At 50.3% G+C, this 16,803-nt stretch overlaps 2 protein-coding genes across 10 annotated transcripts in view; both read right to left on the reverse strand.

Annotated features, from left to right (window-relative positions):
• The window catches only part of TTC4 (tetratricopeptide repeat domain 4), a 28,406-nt gene extending 27,361 nt beyond the window's left edge, over positions 1 to 1,045 (reverse strand). For all 3 annotated transcript variants that reach the window (XR_012089666.1, XM_007978628.3, XM_073007263.1), the window contains exons 1-2: positions 813 to 1,045; positions 107 to 224 (exon numbers count right to left, since the gene is read on the reverse strand). Coding sequence is in view for 2 of the 3 variants with exons in the window: in XM_007978628.3 (XP_007976819.2) it covers positions 107 to 224; positions 813 to 923 (229 nt within the window). In the remaining variant the exon portion in view is untranslated. The remainder of the gene's footprint in view (positions 1 to 106; positions 225 to 812) is intronic.
• A 5,422-nt stretch (positions 1,046 to 6,467) lies between these two features.
• MROH7 (maestro heat like repeat family member 7) overlaps positions 6,468 to 16,803 on the reverse strand; it is a 62,034-nt gene continuing 51,698 nt past the window's right edge. For 5 of the 7 annotated variants that reach the window (XM_007978635.3, XM_007978633.3, XM_007978640.3 and 2 more), the window contains 7 exons: positions 16,531 to 16,671; positions 15,670 to 15,849; positions 14,752 to 14,907; positions 14,252 to 14,374; positions 10,184 to 10,286; positions 7,643 to 7,705; positions 6,468 to 6,782 (listed from right to left, as the gene is read on the reverse strand). In XM_007978635.3, coding sequence (XP_007976826.2) covers positions 6,541 to 6,782; positions 7,643 to 7,705; positions 10,184 to 10,286; positions 14,252 to 14,374; positions 14,752 to 14,907; positions 15,670 to 15,849; positions 16,531 to 16,671 — 1,008 coding nt within the window. In that variant the 3' untranslated portion in view covers positions 6,468 to 6,540. The remainder of the gene's footprint in view (positions 6,783 to 7,642; positions 7,706 to 10,183; positions 10,287 to 14,251; positions 14,375 to 14,751; positions 14,908 to 15,669; positions 15,850 to 16,530; positions 16,672 to 16,803) is intronic. The other 2 variants (XM_007978639.3, XM_007978636.3) reach the window with 2 other exon arrangements.

The raw sequence follows: 16,803 nt of genomic DNA on the forward strand, positions 1-16,803 counted from the left end.
TAATGACAAGTTAGCTCAGGCTAACTTCTTGTTATCAATCAGAACCCTTCTAACCCACACTTAATTCAGTGGAAACACAAAACAAGTATTAGTCATGTTAAGATACCTTCTGGAGAACGCTCCTCATCAAAAATAATTGACTGGAGACAAGCCAAGTCAGGATTCTCCCTGGGATCAATTTCTGATGGTGCTCTCTTCATAAATAGGGGGACCTTTTCAAATTCCTGGAAATGGTTAAGAATGAACTACATGAATAAGCTTTTCTACTGAGCAGATCCAATTCCATGACTCATTATCAAAGTTTTTTTACTCATCATGATTTGCAAATCATCACAGCTAGCTGTATCCATTCAGGCCTCCGCTTCCCTTCTGTAAAATGGGAGTGTGGTGTAATGGTCTCTAATGATTGTTTTAGTTCTCATATTCTACAAGAGCGGCAGGAATTACCATTAATTGAACGCCCTTATGGTCTTGACACTTTACCAACTGTCTCATTTCATCTTTGCTATTGCTGATATAGTTCGGGCAGTTTTACAGATGAGGAAACGGGTTCAGAGAAGTAACTGACCCATATCAGAGCCAGTAAGTGGCGGAGTCACAGGCCTGACTCCAAGACCTAGGTTCTCAAATGTACTGACAGCTTAAGAAGCAACTCAAAACCTCTAAGCCGATTTTCAATACACAACTAGAAACCAGCCATCGGCTGGCAGCGCCAGAGATCTGGAATTGAGGGAGGCGCCCCAAAACCCGGGTGCCCCACGAGTCCGTGCCCCACGCCCCTACACATATGCGGAGACCCCAGGACAGCCCACCTCCTCCCACTGGTCCTCATGAAAGCCGCCACGGTAAGGCTGGCTCTGGAACTTTTCCAGGAAGGAGTCCATGACGTCGTCCGAGGTGGGATCCTGCCCAGGTTGCTCCATAGCTGATACCCTGCCTTCCAGCCTGGGTCCCGGCGCCTTGAAGCGAGCACCCCTTCCGGCGGCGCGAGTGCCCTTCCCTCAGTCCTCCCGGCGACGCATGCCCGCGCGCCTTGGGTTCCGCCGGCCTGGGAGCGTGACCAGGCGTGGCCAATACGCTCCTCCCCCGGCCCGCCCTCCTCGGCGGTGCGTGGCCTCTCCTGGCCCGAATGCTTTTGGGGTGGTGCGTAAGCCGGAATCCCCAAAGCCCCCATCTCACTTCATTCATTTGTTCGTCAGTCAACACATACTTATTTAGCTCTTTCTGCGCTTCCGGCCTGTTCTAGTGGCTGGCTATATAGTGGTGGGCAGAGCAGATGAAATCCCTGCCCTCTAGGAGTTGCTAAGGCAGTGGGGAGGAAAGGACAATAGACAGTTGAGATGTAAGAGTTTGTCAGGGGTAGCAAGAGCTACTGGGGAAAAGTTTTAAACAGGATGGGTAGACATTCTGCCAGAGGCCTGGGAGTGACCAGGAGGGGTCTGGGAAAGGCATTCCCATAGAGGGAACAGGGAACAGGCCGGAACCCTGATGAAGGAGGGTCTTCTGTGCTTGGGAAACAGCAAGGAGGCCAGTGGGGCTGAAGCAGAGTGAGGAAGGGGGACAAGGAGATGATGAAGTGGGAGGACAAAGGGGCTGTAACTATGAGGATCTGGCCATTTCCTCAGAGTGGGATGGGACCTTTTGGAGAGTTTCGAGGAAAGGAGAGTCTGATCAGATCTCTGTCTCTGAGCTTAGCCACCCCTAACTCCCACAGCTCAGATGGAAACAGGGTCTCCAGTCTAGGTGCTGCGGGCCTGGTTAGGCAGGCCCTGTGGCTTCCTGCAGCTGCCCTACCGGCCAGCAAATGGCTGAAGTTCCCCGGGGCTACAGCCTTGGGGAGCTCCTAGCCTGGTCTGAAATGAAAAGCAGACAGGAAGCACACCAATCTAAACTGGCCTTGGGTCACAGGTCTGCTCAGTGAAGGCTCAGAGGGGTGGGATTCAAGGTGATGCAGAGCTGAGATCAGAGCTGAGGAAGGTCTCTGCAGATGGATAGAGGACTCAGCGTTTTAGGTGGTGGGAGCTCACATGTGGAGAGAAGCGTGGAGGTGTGCACCGGCTGCCATGCTGGGTATTGTAAGTGTTAAGAGGTGTGGCCAGTGGCTCATGCCTGTAATCCCAGCACTTTGGGAGGCCGAGGCGGGCAGTTCATGAGGTCAAGAAATCGAGACCATCCTAGCTAACAGAGTGAAACCCTGTCTCTACTAAAAATACAAAAAATTAGCCGGGCATGGTGGCACGCACTTGTAGTCCCAGCTACCGGGGAGGCTGGGGCAGGAGAATCGCTTGAATCCGGGAGGCAGAGGTTGCAGTGAGCCAAGATCACGCCACTGCACTCCAGTCTGGGCAACAGACCAAGACTCTACCTCAAAAAAAAAAAAAAAGAGGTGTGACAAGTGGGTAGGGGCCAGAAGGCCTGCCTACCTTACTAGCCTTGGTCCTGCAGAGGATAATGAGCCGCTGAAAACACCTAAAAGGACCAAGGGCCGTGAGCACATTTGTCTTAGGAAGGCCTGGGTGCCAGGTGAAGCATTGATGGGGGGAGGTTGGTTAAGAGATTGACAAGGAGGATGCTGATAAGAGACCAAGGGAAGGGAGAGATCTGAAGCCCAGCAGTGGGGCTGGCAGGGTGGTTATTCTTTGATACGGGGATGGAGACAGCAGGGCTAAGGGTGGCGCATGGGGACCATGAGCCTTCCAGTGCCGGGACTTTAACTTTTCCCTTCTGATTCTCCCACACCCAGCAGAACACCTGGTCCTAGTGCTCCCTTTCCTCCAAATCCAAACTCCTTTTCCACACTTCCTCCTCCAGCCCTGCTCCCTAACCCTGGTTTCCTCCCTTATTCTCCTCTTCATCATATTTTCCTTTACTGAGTCCAGAGCCTACAGAGTCTTTTTGCTTTCATTTTTTTTTTTCATTTGATTCCCGTAAGAACACTGTGAGGTATAAACCCATTTTACAGGTAACAATAGGGGAAGCTAAGAGAAGCAAAGTGACTTGCCCAGCACACTCTGAACCTTCCAACTCAAAACTAATTAGGGGTCTTGGCCGATAATTGAGTCAATCAGCCTTTGCTGTGCTTAGGGGCCACCCAGACCCAAAATATAGCAGCTGTCATCTGTCAGGGCCACCCTAGGCCTGGGTCCTAGCCCATGAAAGCAGAAGTGGTTCTGGGTGGAAAGGATTCAGGTATAGGAGTCTTGAGATCTTTGGAACCTACACTTCCATTAGTTCCCTTGCAGGACCTTGGGCAAGGCCCATCCCTGTTTAAGCTGTGTCCTCATCTGTGGAATGTGGGCAATAAAGCCAGTCTGCCTTCCCCATAATCCACAGGGCTACTGTAAGACTCCAAGGAGGCAATGTTTGTGAACATTCTTCCTGATAGGAAGGATTGCGCAAATGAATCTCCCCCAGTTCCTACGCACTCTCCCAGGCCCAGAATACCAATGGCCTGTGCTACCATTTATTAGAAGATGATTGTGTGGTCAACATCATGGGCTCCTAACCCCCAAGAGGAGCTTAAGTTAGGTGCTCCACAGGCTGATGTCTCACTCTACATACTCTCTCAGGGAAATTGTACCCCAGCCCCTACACACAGATGAATCCCAAATCTGCTTCTGTCTCAGGTCCCTCAACTGAGCTCCATCTGTGTCCCTTTGTGGCCGCCATAGTCTGTTCAGGCTGCTATAATGGAATACCATCAACTCTGTGGTGTGTAAACAGCAAACATTTATTTCTCCCAGTTGTGGAGGCTGGGAAGTCCAAGATCAAGGCCTGGCAGATTTGGTGCCTGGTGAGGGCCTGCTTTCTGGTTCACAGATGCCATCTTTTCAGTGTCCTCCCATGGTGTGAGTGGTGAGGGAGCTCTGTGAAGGCTCTTTCATAAGGGCACTAATCCCATTCATTAATCCCTAATCACCTCTCAAAGGCCCCCACCTCCTAATATAATGACCTTGGGGGTTCGGATTTCATATGAATTTGGGGGGACACAGTGTTCAGACCACAGCAGCAGCCAACGGCCCTGTGGATATCTCCACTAGCTTGCTGCACAGTCCCTTAAGCTTACTATGTCCAAATTGAACTCATCCCCTGCCCCACAGCCTGCTCCTGGTCCTGGGTTCACCACTCGATGTGGGCTCCATTGGCTCAGTCATCCACCCTGAAATCTGGGTGCCAGACTCAACGCCTCCCTCTCCCTCCTCCCTCCTCCATTCTGTCAACTACTAGGCCCTGAAAGTCCCCTTCCTCAGTCTCCTGCAGGCCTGGCCATCCTCTCCATTTTATGCTGCAAGGTCTGGCCACTGTTCCCTCAGCAGTTTCTGGCTAAGTCTCCCTGATGGTGCTCTTGTCCACACTGCCATCCAGTCCTTTCACTCCACGACATAGTGAGCTGTTTCTGCTTCCTTTTTTATTTACTCCCTTTTATACCACAAAGCCCTCCTCCTTACCCTAATCAATCATTCTAGCATGTTTTATTAGCATTTGTTTTGTTTTGTTTTATAGAGATGGAGGTCTCACTATGTTGCCTCAGGCTGGTCTTGAACTCCTGGTCTCAAGCGATCCTCCCGCCTCAGCCTCCCAAAGTGTTGGAATTATAGGCATGAACCACCACACCTGGCCTCTAGTGTGTTTACTGTGTCTTCTCAGTTTCTAAGTGTTCTTGCAAAATGTGAATTCTTGTGTGTGTGTGTGTGTATGTGTATGTGTGTATATATATATATATACTTTAGACAGAGTTTCACTCTTGTTGCCCAGGCTGGAGTCCAATGGCACAATCTTGGCTCACTGCAACCTCCGCCTCCCAGGTTCAAGCGATTCTCCTGCCTCAGCCTCCCAAGTAGCTGGGATTACAGGTATGTGCCACCATGCCTGGCTAATGTTGTATTTCTAATAGAGATGGTGTTTAACCATGTTTGTCAGACTGGTCTCAAACTCCTGACTCAGGTGATCCACCTGCTTCAGCCTCCCAAAGTGCTGGGATTACAGGAGTAAGCCACCGTGCCTGGTCAACTTTTTTGTATACATTCTTGATACACTTTTTCCCCTCAGCACTGGGTTTTAGGTCCCATCTAGCAGCTCCTAACTGCTGTGCAGGGCCCCACAGCACACATCTTCTCCCAAGGGACAGATTCCCAGGCTGCCTCCTTTCCCCATCACCACAAAGAACACTGATCAACTTCCTCGTGCATCTCTCTTTATGGACCTGTGGAAGATTCCCCCGAGCTAGGTATCTACGAGTGGAACTGCTCAGTCGTGGGTATGCATGAACTTAGTAAGACAGAAGTGACCGAATAATGACAGATGTCTACAGATTGCAGAAGAGCTGCACCAATTTACCATCTCACCAGCAGTGCCTGAGGTTTCCTGTATCCCTAGGAGGAGGCGCCTTCTAAAGCAGGCATCTGCCTACATCCCTCCCCTGCTTAGCAGCCCACAGTGCCTTCCCACTCCTAGCTGAATGAAGTCTCCCTCCTTAACACAGCCTCCAGGGCTTCCCTGGCTCTAGCCTGGAACTCCTCTCCCCTCTCTCTCTGGGCTCTGTGCACTGCAGGACTGCAGTTGTTCCTTGGTCCCATGTGTCCTGCTCCCTTCCATACATGCTCTTTCCAAACCCCCTGCAGGGGAGTTTCTTGCCTGGGAAGCCTTATCTGACATTTCACCACCAGATGGTCTGTGTACCTCCTCGGGACGCCACAGCCCCCATACTGACCTGCTGTGCTGTTGGTGTCTGTATATGTTTCTGACACTTTCATGAGACCAAAGTTTCTCAACCATGGCACTTTCAACAAATGGGACGGGGAACTCCTTGTTGAAGGACTGTCCTGAGCAGAGTAGGATGTTTAGCAGCATCCTTGGCTGCTACCCATTAGATGATAATAGCATACCCCCCAGCCCCCACAAGTGTAACAGCCAGAAACATGTCCAGACATTGTTAAATATTACCTGGGGATCAAAATCACCCCTGGCTGAGAACCACTGTATCAGACTATGAACTGCTAGGGCCTGGGACTGGGTCTTATTCATACGTGTATCGTGGCACCCAGAGCAGGGCTGGCCCAGATTAGGTGCTCAGTAAATGCTGCTAGAATCTGTGGTGGCCAATTACTGGGCAGAGACCCAAGGGCGGGACTCAGAATTCAGGGTTTTGGGATATGCATGATGTTGTGGGGGTGGGGCTGTCTCTTCTTTCCCTTTTTTCCCTTCCCCCCACAGCCACCCAAATCGTCATCTCCTTTTGTTCTTATAATATGGGGCAGGGGAAACTGAGACATCCAGCAGACTCACTGTGTGGCCCTGGGGAAGCGACTTCATCCCTCTGCTTCCTCACTTATACAATATGGGCAAAACAGACTACGTAGGTCAATAGTTATTGACTGAGCCAACAAACCAACACAAACTCCTCTCAAAGTGATGACTGCTCCAGAGCCTGGGGGATGTCCCAAAAGGAAACAATCAAGATAGAGAGGTAAGCCACATGACATTTATAGGGAGCATGGCTGGAGCTCAACCACCCTGAGGAGGGTTGGGGGCTCAGGGACATCACTGCTTCAAGGACATCTTCCAGGAGCCCAGTGCTTGCATGATCCAGGAGCGCCGCTGGTGGGAAGTGGGCAGGTTCTCACAGCTGGAGCTCCAGTGGTGCGTGGTGGCCGGGTAACACACCCACGAGTCCCCATGCGGCAGCCAGGAGTTCTGCCAGCAGCTGGCCAGGATGTGGTCCTGGACCTGGGCCGCGTAGATGCACACTGATGCTTCTGGGTCATGTCTCAAGTTTTCCAGAGCTGCATCATGGGGAAGGGAGAAGCCTCCTGTTAAGATCCAGGGCCCCATGTGGGTCTCATACCTAATTCTTTCCATCTCCATGCCTTGGCTTAAGCACCCTCTGCTTGGCATCCCCTCATATCCCTTTCCTCCTGGCACTTCAAATTATTCACATTTTTCAGAGCCTGAATCAAAATCCGCCTCCTCCAGGAAGCCTTCTTGGACTGTCCCAGCCTACCTTAATGCTGTCATCGTATTCCTCGGTTACAAAGTGAGTCAGTCCCCACTTAAGAGTCACCCTGCACTAAACGGCTTTCGGTCTCGCTTTTGAGCCTCATTTCCTTAATGAGATTGTGAGCTCCCCTAGGGTGAGGCTGTGTTCTGTCTCTTGGTAACCCAGTGGTACTTAATGCTGTACTCATCCTGGATTAAAAACGAGTAAAACTGGCCAGGCGCAGTGGCTCATGCCTGTAATCCCAGTACTTTGGGAGGCAGAAGCAGGTGGATCACTTGAGGTCAGGAGTTCGAGACCAGCCTGGCCAACATGGTGAAACCCTGTCTCTACTGAATATACAAAAATTAGCCAGGCACAGTGGCATATGCCTGTAGTCCCAGCTGCTTGCCAGGCTGAAGCAGGAGAATCACTTGAACCAGGAGGGGGAGGTTGCAGTGAGCCAAGATCGTGCCACTTCTCTCCAGCCTGGCCAACAGAGTGAGACTCCATCTCAAAACGAACAAACAAACAAAAAACTAGTACAACTGAACTGAGTTGAAGACCCTTGTCTTGGGACACATCCCTTCCCTTTCCCTATTATCCACTGTGATTCTACTCCCTCTCTCACTGTCCCCTGAAATCTCACCAACACGGGGCATGACTTACCAGCTTTCACTTCATTCAGACGATCTTCTGTCATTATGCTCTCCATGCAGGGGACCAGGGACCCTTGAGTGTAATCCAAGAAGTGAGGGCATTTGTCTTCTGACTTTGACCCCACCCTAACCCACTCAGACCAGAGCTCCTCAGAGATGCTTTTCCCATTATCCTCCAACCCCACACATGAGGACACAAAACTTCATTTGAACCCTGGGACAGATTCCCCAAGAGGGGTCCTGAAAAGGATGGCTGGTCCAGTGGGCAGGATGGCACCAGGATAGGGGCAGTATCTGGGCTGCAGCTGACTCTGACAGTGCAGCCTCAGGCTAGCTCAGTACCCAGGCTGGGGCTCAGTTTCCTCATCTGTGACACAGGGAAGTGCTGCCTCTGCTGTCCACCTCTACGGGGAATTTGAGCAGTAATAACATGTAAGACACTGAGCACCTTGCATACTTGTCAGGCATGGCTATAGCAGGGCCCTGGAGGGCTGAGACTCAGCTATACTAGGTCAAGGATATGTTTCTGATGACTCCTCTGAGGCATTGCTCATCCCTCCCTTGCTCCCAGCCTGTGAGCCTGGCTCCTGCAGTACTTGCAGGTCCTTGAATGGGCTGTACCTCTCAGAAGGTCCTTCCTTCACTATTGTTTTTTGTTTGTTTGTTTGTTTGTTTGTTTTAGACAGTGTTGCCCAGGCTGGAGTGCAGTGGCATGATCATAGCGCACTGCAGCCTCAAACTCCTGAGCTCAAGCAGTCCTCCTGCCTCAGTCTCCTGAGTAGCTAGGACTATAAGCATTTGCCACTATGCCCAGCTAACTTTTTTAGTATTTGTTTTTTGTAGAGATGGGGTCTTGCTATATTGCTTAAGCTACTCTCAAATTCCTGCCCTTAAATGATCCTCTTACCTTGACTCCCCAAAGGACTGGGATTACAGGAGTGAGCCACCCTCCCTGGCCCCTCACTTCGTTTCCTGGTAATTCCTATTTGTCCTTGAATATTCAATTTAATAAGTGGTTCCTCCAGGAAGTCCTTCCTTGCTCCGGATAAGTTAGGTGCTTCTCTAGGTTTCCTGAGTATCTGTGAGCTTTTCTCTATCTGTTCGTACCATATTGTATTTTACTTGTGATTTATTAATTTTATCTCTCACCAGACCAGAAGTTACTTAATCTTAGATCCACTGAGGGGTGAGAGTGCGAGGGCAAGGATCTTAGCATCCTAAAATTGCAGGCAAAATTGTATACATATGTGCACTTTTTTCAGGGGAGTATTCATAATCTTCTTCAGAGTCTCACAAAAAAGCCATAACTCAAAAAAGGTTAATAATCACTGTACTGCTCTGGGAGTTATCTATGGGCAGATCCAGGCTCTACTCAACTCTGTTTCCCCAGCACAGGCCCTGACATAGAGATGATTCCCAGGGTGTTCAACCCTCCATTTTAGAAGTGATTAATTTGGAGCAAGATTTAAAGAAATCAGCACATAGGAAGTAGATGTCTCTGTGCAGCCCTCACATTCTAAGGGATGCCTCCAGTCCTGGGCATTTTTCTTCTGCCCCAGCATGATCATGTTAACAGCCACCCCCTATCACCACACACCTTCATCAGCATCACCTCCTGAAGGGCTCTTTGTCGTTCTAGCCTAAGCATCATACCTCTCACAGAGTAGGGAATCAACGTTTGCTAAATAAACCCGCAGATGGGTGGATGGATGACTGGATGGATGAAAACAGCAAATTAACTTGGGAAAGGTACTAAAAGAAATATCACTTCACAAATGGGATCATTTCCAAGCCTCTTTGCAACAAGGTCTCCTGGCCCTTGATGAAGGGCATGTGGTTATTTGGAGGGAGGGGTAAGTAATGGGAGGAGACACACCCACTTGCCATCAGAAGGGTCCTGTGGGGCCTCTGGTCAAGGGGAACGTGCTTTTGTTTGTTTGTTTGTTTGTTTGTTTGTTTGTTTCAAAAAGGCAGAGTTTGGGAATATGGGAAATAGAAGAAGGAAGACTGCTGACATTGAGCACCTGTATGTGCCATCCCTCTCCCGCTTTTAAAAAATATTCTCATTCAGTCTGTGAAACAGGAGGTGATTCCTATCTTACAGATGAGGAAACTGAGGCTCAATAGGAGTAAATGATCCGGTTAGGGTGACACAGGAAGGGAACCATGGAACTGAGATTCTACTTGACTCTTTTCACCATGGTACTTGGCTCCTCCTGCTGTTGGCAATGGGGGATTTGCCCAGGCTCCTGCTAGGCTTGTACCCATGCTGTACTCCAGAGAAAAGCAGCAGTTCTGCCATGTACAGTTGCCAAGGTTGTGACCTGCACAAAGACTTCAGACTGAACCCAGCCTGTGGCTCACTTCCTAAGCCATGATCTTAGAGCGGGGAAAACCATTCTAGTTTGCACCATGACTGTCTGCTGGCCAAGCCTTGCACCCAAAGTGGGGCATCCACCCAAGTGCTGGAAGGGCTAGCTGTCTGGGAGGAAACAAATCAGAGAGCAGGCAGAGCCCTGGCAGCAGGATGACTTATGCCGGGACAGGTTACCTATGAACATGACTGAGCACTTCCGGAGGGAGGCCCGTGAGTTCTTGGCATATTCCAGGCTCTGGCTGAGGAATATGAAGGCGCTGTCTTGGTGGGTGTTCACCTAGGACAAAAAGAAACCCCAAAAGTGCTAGCCCCTCAGAGGAACCAATTGCCCATCCACCCTTCTTGAAGGTAGGAATGGTGACCCTCACCCCCTGCCTCCTAAATACATCTGCTGCCTCTGCATGAGCCCCCCAGAGGCCAGAGCTTATCTCCTCTTAGCTGATTAGAACAATCACTTCGATGATGTTCCTGCCTTGGGTGTCTCCTCTTCCAATTTGTCCCCGTGCTGCAGTCAGAGTGAAAGTTCTAAAATGCAGATCCAGCCAGAGATGGGAATGGACATGGCATGTGAAGGACATAGGTAAGGAGATAGTTTGACAAGGGTGAAGGATTCAAGGTATAGAGCAATGGGGATAAACTGGAGAGTTAGGGGATCTTAAAAGCCCTTAAAAGCCAGACAAAAATAGGGCTTACTCGTACATTAGGAAATAGGAAGACAACATTGATTTATTCTTAATAGGACAGTGAGAAAGCCATGTTTTGGGTAAAATAGTCTGACAGAGGTAGTCAGGATGCATTTGACAGGTAGAAAGTGGGAGAAAGTTGTCCAGCTAAGGAGCTTGTCCAGCTAAGGAGCTTGTCCAGCTAAGGAGCTGTTGAGGGAGAAGATGAGAAATCTGATCTGATAACTCTCCTGTTGATGACCTATGTATATCAAGGTCTAAACTCCTAGGCCTGGCCTGCAAAGCTTCATGATCATATTCTGGGTCTGACCTTCCTTCCAAGTCTCAGTTCTTTCCACTGACTCCACCTGTCATGCCCACCATGCTGCACTCCGAGGACATGGCCAGCTATCCCCAGATCTGCACCCTCTACAAGAAATTGCTCCTATTTGGAGTGCCCTTCCCACTCTTCTTCACATCATAAACTCCCTCTCACCCTTTAAACCTCAGCTCAGATGCCACCTCCTCCCTGAAGCCTTCCACAGCCCTTAGGCAGAGCTCCATCCCACCACCCTTGATGTTTCTAGCAGATCTTGCTCATCTTTTTTCATGACACCATGCTGTAATTATCTATATTTATCTCCCCTCACTGTATCTGGAGCTCCCCCAAGAGAAGGGCTGTTTCACTCAGCTCAGAGTCTCAGCACCCTGGACAGGGCCTGGCTTGCAACAGGTGCCCAAAAAGTGTCAGATGAATGAATAAACAAATGAATGAATTGGTTACCAGCCCCTTCTTAAAGCTAAGCCTGGAGATTGACCTTCAAATGAGCAAGCTCTTGATGGCCTGAAGAACAAAGAAGAAACTGCGGACTCAAAGAAGAAACTGAGGACCTGTAGAGGTCACAAGCTGGCAGCCACGGGCCACAGTAGCCTGCAGAGCAATGACAAGCACAGTGTTTAGAAGGTGCTACATCTGGCCAGGTGTGGTGGCTCATACTTGTAATCCCAGAATTTTGGGAGGCCAAGGCGGGCAGATCACCTGAGGTCAGGAGTTCGAGACCAGTCTGACCAACATGGAGAAACCCCGTCTAAAAATACAAAATTAGGGCGTGGTGGCATATGCCTGTAATCCCAGCTACTCAGGAGGCTGAGGCAGGAGAATCACTTGAACCCAGGAGTTGGAGGTTGCGGTGAGCAGAGATCACACCATTGCACTCCAGTTTGGGCAACAAGAGTGAAACTCCATTAAAAAAAAAAAAAGGCCGGGCGCGGTGGCTCACGCCTGTAATCCCAGCACTTTGGGAGGCCGAGGCGGGTGGATCACGAGGTCAGGAGATCGAGACCATCCTGGCTAACACGGTGAAACCCCATCTCTACTAAAAATGCAAAAAATTAGCCAGGCGTGGCAGCAGGCGCCTGTAGTCCCAGCTACTTGGGTGAATGGCGTGAACCCAGGAGGCGGAGCTTGCAGTGAGCCGAGATCGCGCCACTGCACTCCAGCCTGGGTGACTGAGCGAGACTCCGTCTCAAAAAAAAAAAAAAAAAAGGAGCTACATTGAATGCTAATTCATGCCCTGTAAAAATGTAGGCTGGGTGCAGTGGCTCCCACCTGTAATCCCAGCACTTTGGGAGGCGGAGGTGGGCAGATCACCTGAGGTCAGGAGTTCGAGACCACCAGTCTGGCCAACATGGTGAAACCCCATCTCTACTAAAAACACAAAAAAATTAGCTGGGTGTGGAGGCGCACCCCTGTAATTCCAGCTACTTGGGAAGCCAACACAGGAGAATCTCTTGAGCCCCCTAAAGTGGAGGTTGCAGTGAGCCGAGATCACACCACTCACTGCACTCCAGCCTGAATGACAGAGTGAGACTCTGTCTCAAAAAAAAAAAAAAAAAAAAAAGGTTTCTACTTTTTCTCATGAAACCAGAGGAGCTGGCAAGAGAGGGGCCTACACGGTGAGCTTGAACTCTTCACCCCTACCTTCAGTGGGGCCTGGGCTCTCTAGGTTGCTCAGGGACCACCACTTCCACACCACTCATGATTATCTGCCTGGTCACTGGCCACCGTAAGCATTTGAATTAGTGACCCTGGCAGGCACTTCCTCCAGACCTCTATTTCCCACTGGAATGTGATGGTAATATCATTAGACCCTCAATTGCAGAGGCTTTGAGCATTACTGATAACGGTGGTGGCCGAGGAGCTTTTCTCAGTCCAGTAACAATTTGTGGCTTTGTGTATTTATGTTAGATTGGTGTAGAGAGTGATGGACTCCCCAGTCAGATGTCCCTTCACACGGAAGGGATTAATTCCCCCAATTCTGGGCATCACCTGGACTGAGAACTGCCTGGCCCAAGGTCAAGTCCTTCCCAGGGTGACTGGCATCCAGTGACAGATGAATACAGGAGTGTACAGACCTGACCCCCGGACCAAATTTGGGAATCTCATGGCAGTGTTGGCTGAGACCTCTGCTGAAGCTACATTGCAACTTGACTTCTCCCTTTGTTATTCCTGTTTCTTCCGCTCCCTTCCACGGGTATTGGTCCTAGGGGCACTCCCTCATATGCTCACTGCTGCCCACAACAACAGGGAAGGTAGATTGAGACCGCAGGCAAAGCTTCCCAAATGACACGTGGAGGACTAGGCTGTATCCTGCAGAGTTGTGCTTCTGTGTGTGTGTGTGTGTGTGTGTGTGTGTGTGTGTGTGTGCGTGGCTTGCTCCTACCTCATAATGTTCACAGGTATCACCGAGAAAGGAAGCTTTGTGGTTAAATAAGTTTGGGAAACTATTATATAGATAACCATGAACACATTTCCTCAGCACAAAACATCTCAGAGCCTTTAGTATCCTGATGTCATTGCAAATCTCCAAGAGCAGAATGTCAGTGCAGTATTTCCCAAACTTACTTGTCTTCAAACTTCTTTTCCTCCCTCTGGGGCGTATTTTATGAGACTGGTGTTGCAGGTAATACACTCTGGGAATTGATGTTGTAGAAAAGGAGCCACTGCGGCCCTTGAGGCAGAGATCTCATACAAGCAGACTGTGTTTTAACAAGACCATTCTGATGGCCTGGGTGGGAAATGGATTGGAGCGGATGAAGTTAAAGACTGGGAGATCCCTTGGGTGGCTGGGCCAATTAGCCTAACCAAGGGATGTCGGTGCCCTGAATTAAGGGCAATGACAGCGGCAGGGTGGGGAGGGAAAAGCAGATTCCAAGATACTCGGGATATTCAAGATTGATCAAGTGTGGAGGGTGAGGGAGATGAAGGAGCCCAAGATGATTCTAGGTTTCTGCTTGGGGGATATAGAGGGGAAAGGAGGAATTGAAAGGAAAAGGCACAGGCTCAAAAGAGACAAACTGAGCTTGAAGTGCCTGTGAGGTATGCAGGAAGCCACTGAACAGAGAACACTAGAAGTTGGGAGAGAAGCCAGAGGTGGAGATGAACATTCCAGAGCCAACAACTTCTTGTAATTGGTCATGGAAATAGGATGCTGGCGGGAAAAGAAGGAAGAGAGAGACACAGAACTAGGCACCTCCAACACGCTTGTAGGGAACCACTCTACTCTCTGGGAGCACTCACAAGGCACTTGCAAATTTTGGCCACTGTCTGCTGCTGGTTGTCCCAGGGCTTCCGGCTATAAGCTCTTTTTGGCAACTCCCAAGCCATGAAATAAGAACAGCGTAACAGGGTCTTCACACATTTCTGGGAACCAATAGGAAGAAAATATCAGAACTGTGGACAGCCAGACTATGGTCCAGAAAAAGGGATTTTGAAAACTCAGTTTCTTTTTGAAATTGTACAAGTGAAGCTGACCATTTTTAATTTTTTAAATTACTATTATTTTATTTTTATTTTGCACATGATTTAGGACCTTTTTCTTTTTTTATGCATCAGCTATGACCAGAAGCTGGCCATGTTGAGAAAGAATCCTGATGTGGGCACCTTTAGAAAACAGACATGGCTGGACATACATAACCGCCCCCAGGATTGTTTGCGACTCTGGCTTGGTTAAGGTAAAAAGAGGTGCACCCACAGGGCCCGAGGGAGGGGTAGAGGGTGCAGGGCTCATGCACACTCACCTGGCTCACCTTGGCGTTGCCCTCCTGCATGGTCAGCAGTAGGGGCACCAAGGTGCTGACCAGCTGCTCCTCCATGGCCTGGGTGCGTGGTGCCCGAAGCTTCTGGACCACCTTCCCATACAGGTTGATGCAGGAAGAGCGCACGTCCTCTCGTGACTGGGGAAGACCAAAGGCTCAGAGGGGGTCCCTCCTCTGGGACACCACTCACTGCAGCTGATCCAGAGCCATTGTTCCCCTCACTCAAGCCTAGGTCTGGAGCTCTCCTGACTCTTCCCAGCCAGGCCCCCACTAACCTAAAAGGCACCTGAGTGCTAAGTAGGAAAATGCCTTCCTCCCGTCCTCTGCTAGGGGCAGTTTAAAGAAAAAAAAAAAATCTGGCCAGGTGCTGTGTCTCATGCCTGTAATCCCAGCACTTTGGGAGGCTGAGGCGGGGGGATCACGTGAGTCCAGGAGTTCAAGACCAGCCTGGGCAAGATAGGGAGACTCCCATCTCTACAAAAAATGCAAAATTAGCTGGGCATTGGTGGTGCATGCCCATAGTCCCAGCTATCAGGAGGCTGAGGTGCGAGAATTGCTTAAGCCAGGTCGAGCTGGGATCTTGCCACTGCACTCCAGCCTGGGTGCCAGACCAAGACCCTGTCTTTAAAACAAAAAGTACCCCCTCTAGATGAACCAGTCACAATAAGATGATCCTCTCTGGGAAGACTCGATTGTGAAAGGGCTTCCTCCGTCAGAACCAGTTAGAATAAGGAACCTTTACAAAAAGATGTGGACCTGCTGGGACAAAGTTCCTCTCCCAGTAGGCTGACCCATCCCTTCCCAGGTCCCACTGGGGGCACAGGAGGCAATGCAGCCCCCAAGGTAGTAAAGAACCCCCCCCTCGATCCCTCCCGCTCCTTCGCTCTGTGGGGTCCTCACGTCGCTGAAGTGCGGTAGCAGGATCTGCAGCATCTCCACATAGACCGCACTGTCCATCAGCTTCCGGTCCCGCCCCTTGAAGACGGCCTTGAGGTTGTGGACCGCTTCCACCACCAGCATCCCATCCACATTCTTCAGGCCCTTCACCATGGAGGGCAGGAGGGCCTGCACCTTGGCAGTCTGCGGGGCAGGAGCATTTGGGATGAGGGCTCCTACCTGAGCTAGCAAGTAGGAAGAGACCCAGCCTCTGATTCACTGAAATGAACTTGGTGACCCAATCCCCACTTCCAGGCCTTGGCCTATGCCGTCCCACCTGCCTGGAATACCCTCACCCAACCTCTTGCTGCTCCTCAAAGCCCTCTTTGGCCTCACTGACTCCTTGGCTGGGACCCCTGAGGCCCTTTGCTGTCTACCCCCTTCCTTGGTTCTAGGCAGATGACACGCTGTGACATTAGTTAGCTTTCTGAGTCTATGTTCTGTCCTTTCATAGCAGCTACATCATGAACTGCAACAATGCCTGGTAGAGAAAAACAAAGCACTTTTAAAAATGCTAATGATGCACCAACAATCTGGGCTCAGTTTCGTGATCTGTAAAATAGGAATACTTGTGCTACCCTTTGCCCTTCCTATACACACTGCCTTTAGAATTATTGCGAAAAACCTAGATTAGAAACTATTCAAAATGAATAAAATAGATAGATTTTTAAAGGATATCTATTTTAGAGATGGAGCAACTGAGGCTGAGATAGAAATGGTCTCTGATTCCAGCTGTGGGCTTCTCAGGGACTATAATGGCCAAGCTCTGTCCTTCCTCCAGCCTGGGGCCTGGGTGGGCCAGGCTTTGCTCCGCCTCCCACTCACCTTGTCAGTCCTGCGGGCCAGGATGACCAGGCCTCGAATGGACAGCACCTTCATGATGGGGTCATGGTGGCTCAGGCCTTCTGCCATCCGCCCCAGAGAGTATTCCTCGGGGATCCGGCGCACCTGCTCCATCTGGAGGAGCTGAGGGAGCAAAGGGTCATTACTTCCCAGGCTGAGGCGGGCAGGGCAGCCCCCTGGCCTCCCATGCACTGGGATTGCACATTGGATACCAGGCTCAGCTCTGCCCAGAGCTTCAGACTTGCGAAACCAACA

Source organism: Chlorocebus sabaeus, chromosome 20 (genome assembly GCF_047675955.1).
Source record: "Chlorocebus sabaeus isolate Y175 chromosome 20, mChlSab1.0.hap1, whole genome shotgun sequence".
In the NCBI taxonomy this organism is placed as follows: Eukaryota; Metazoa; Chordata; class Mammalia; order Primates; family Cercopithecidae; genus Chlorocebus; species Chlorocebus sabaeus.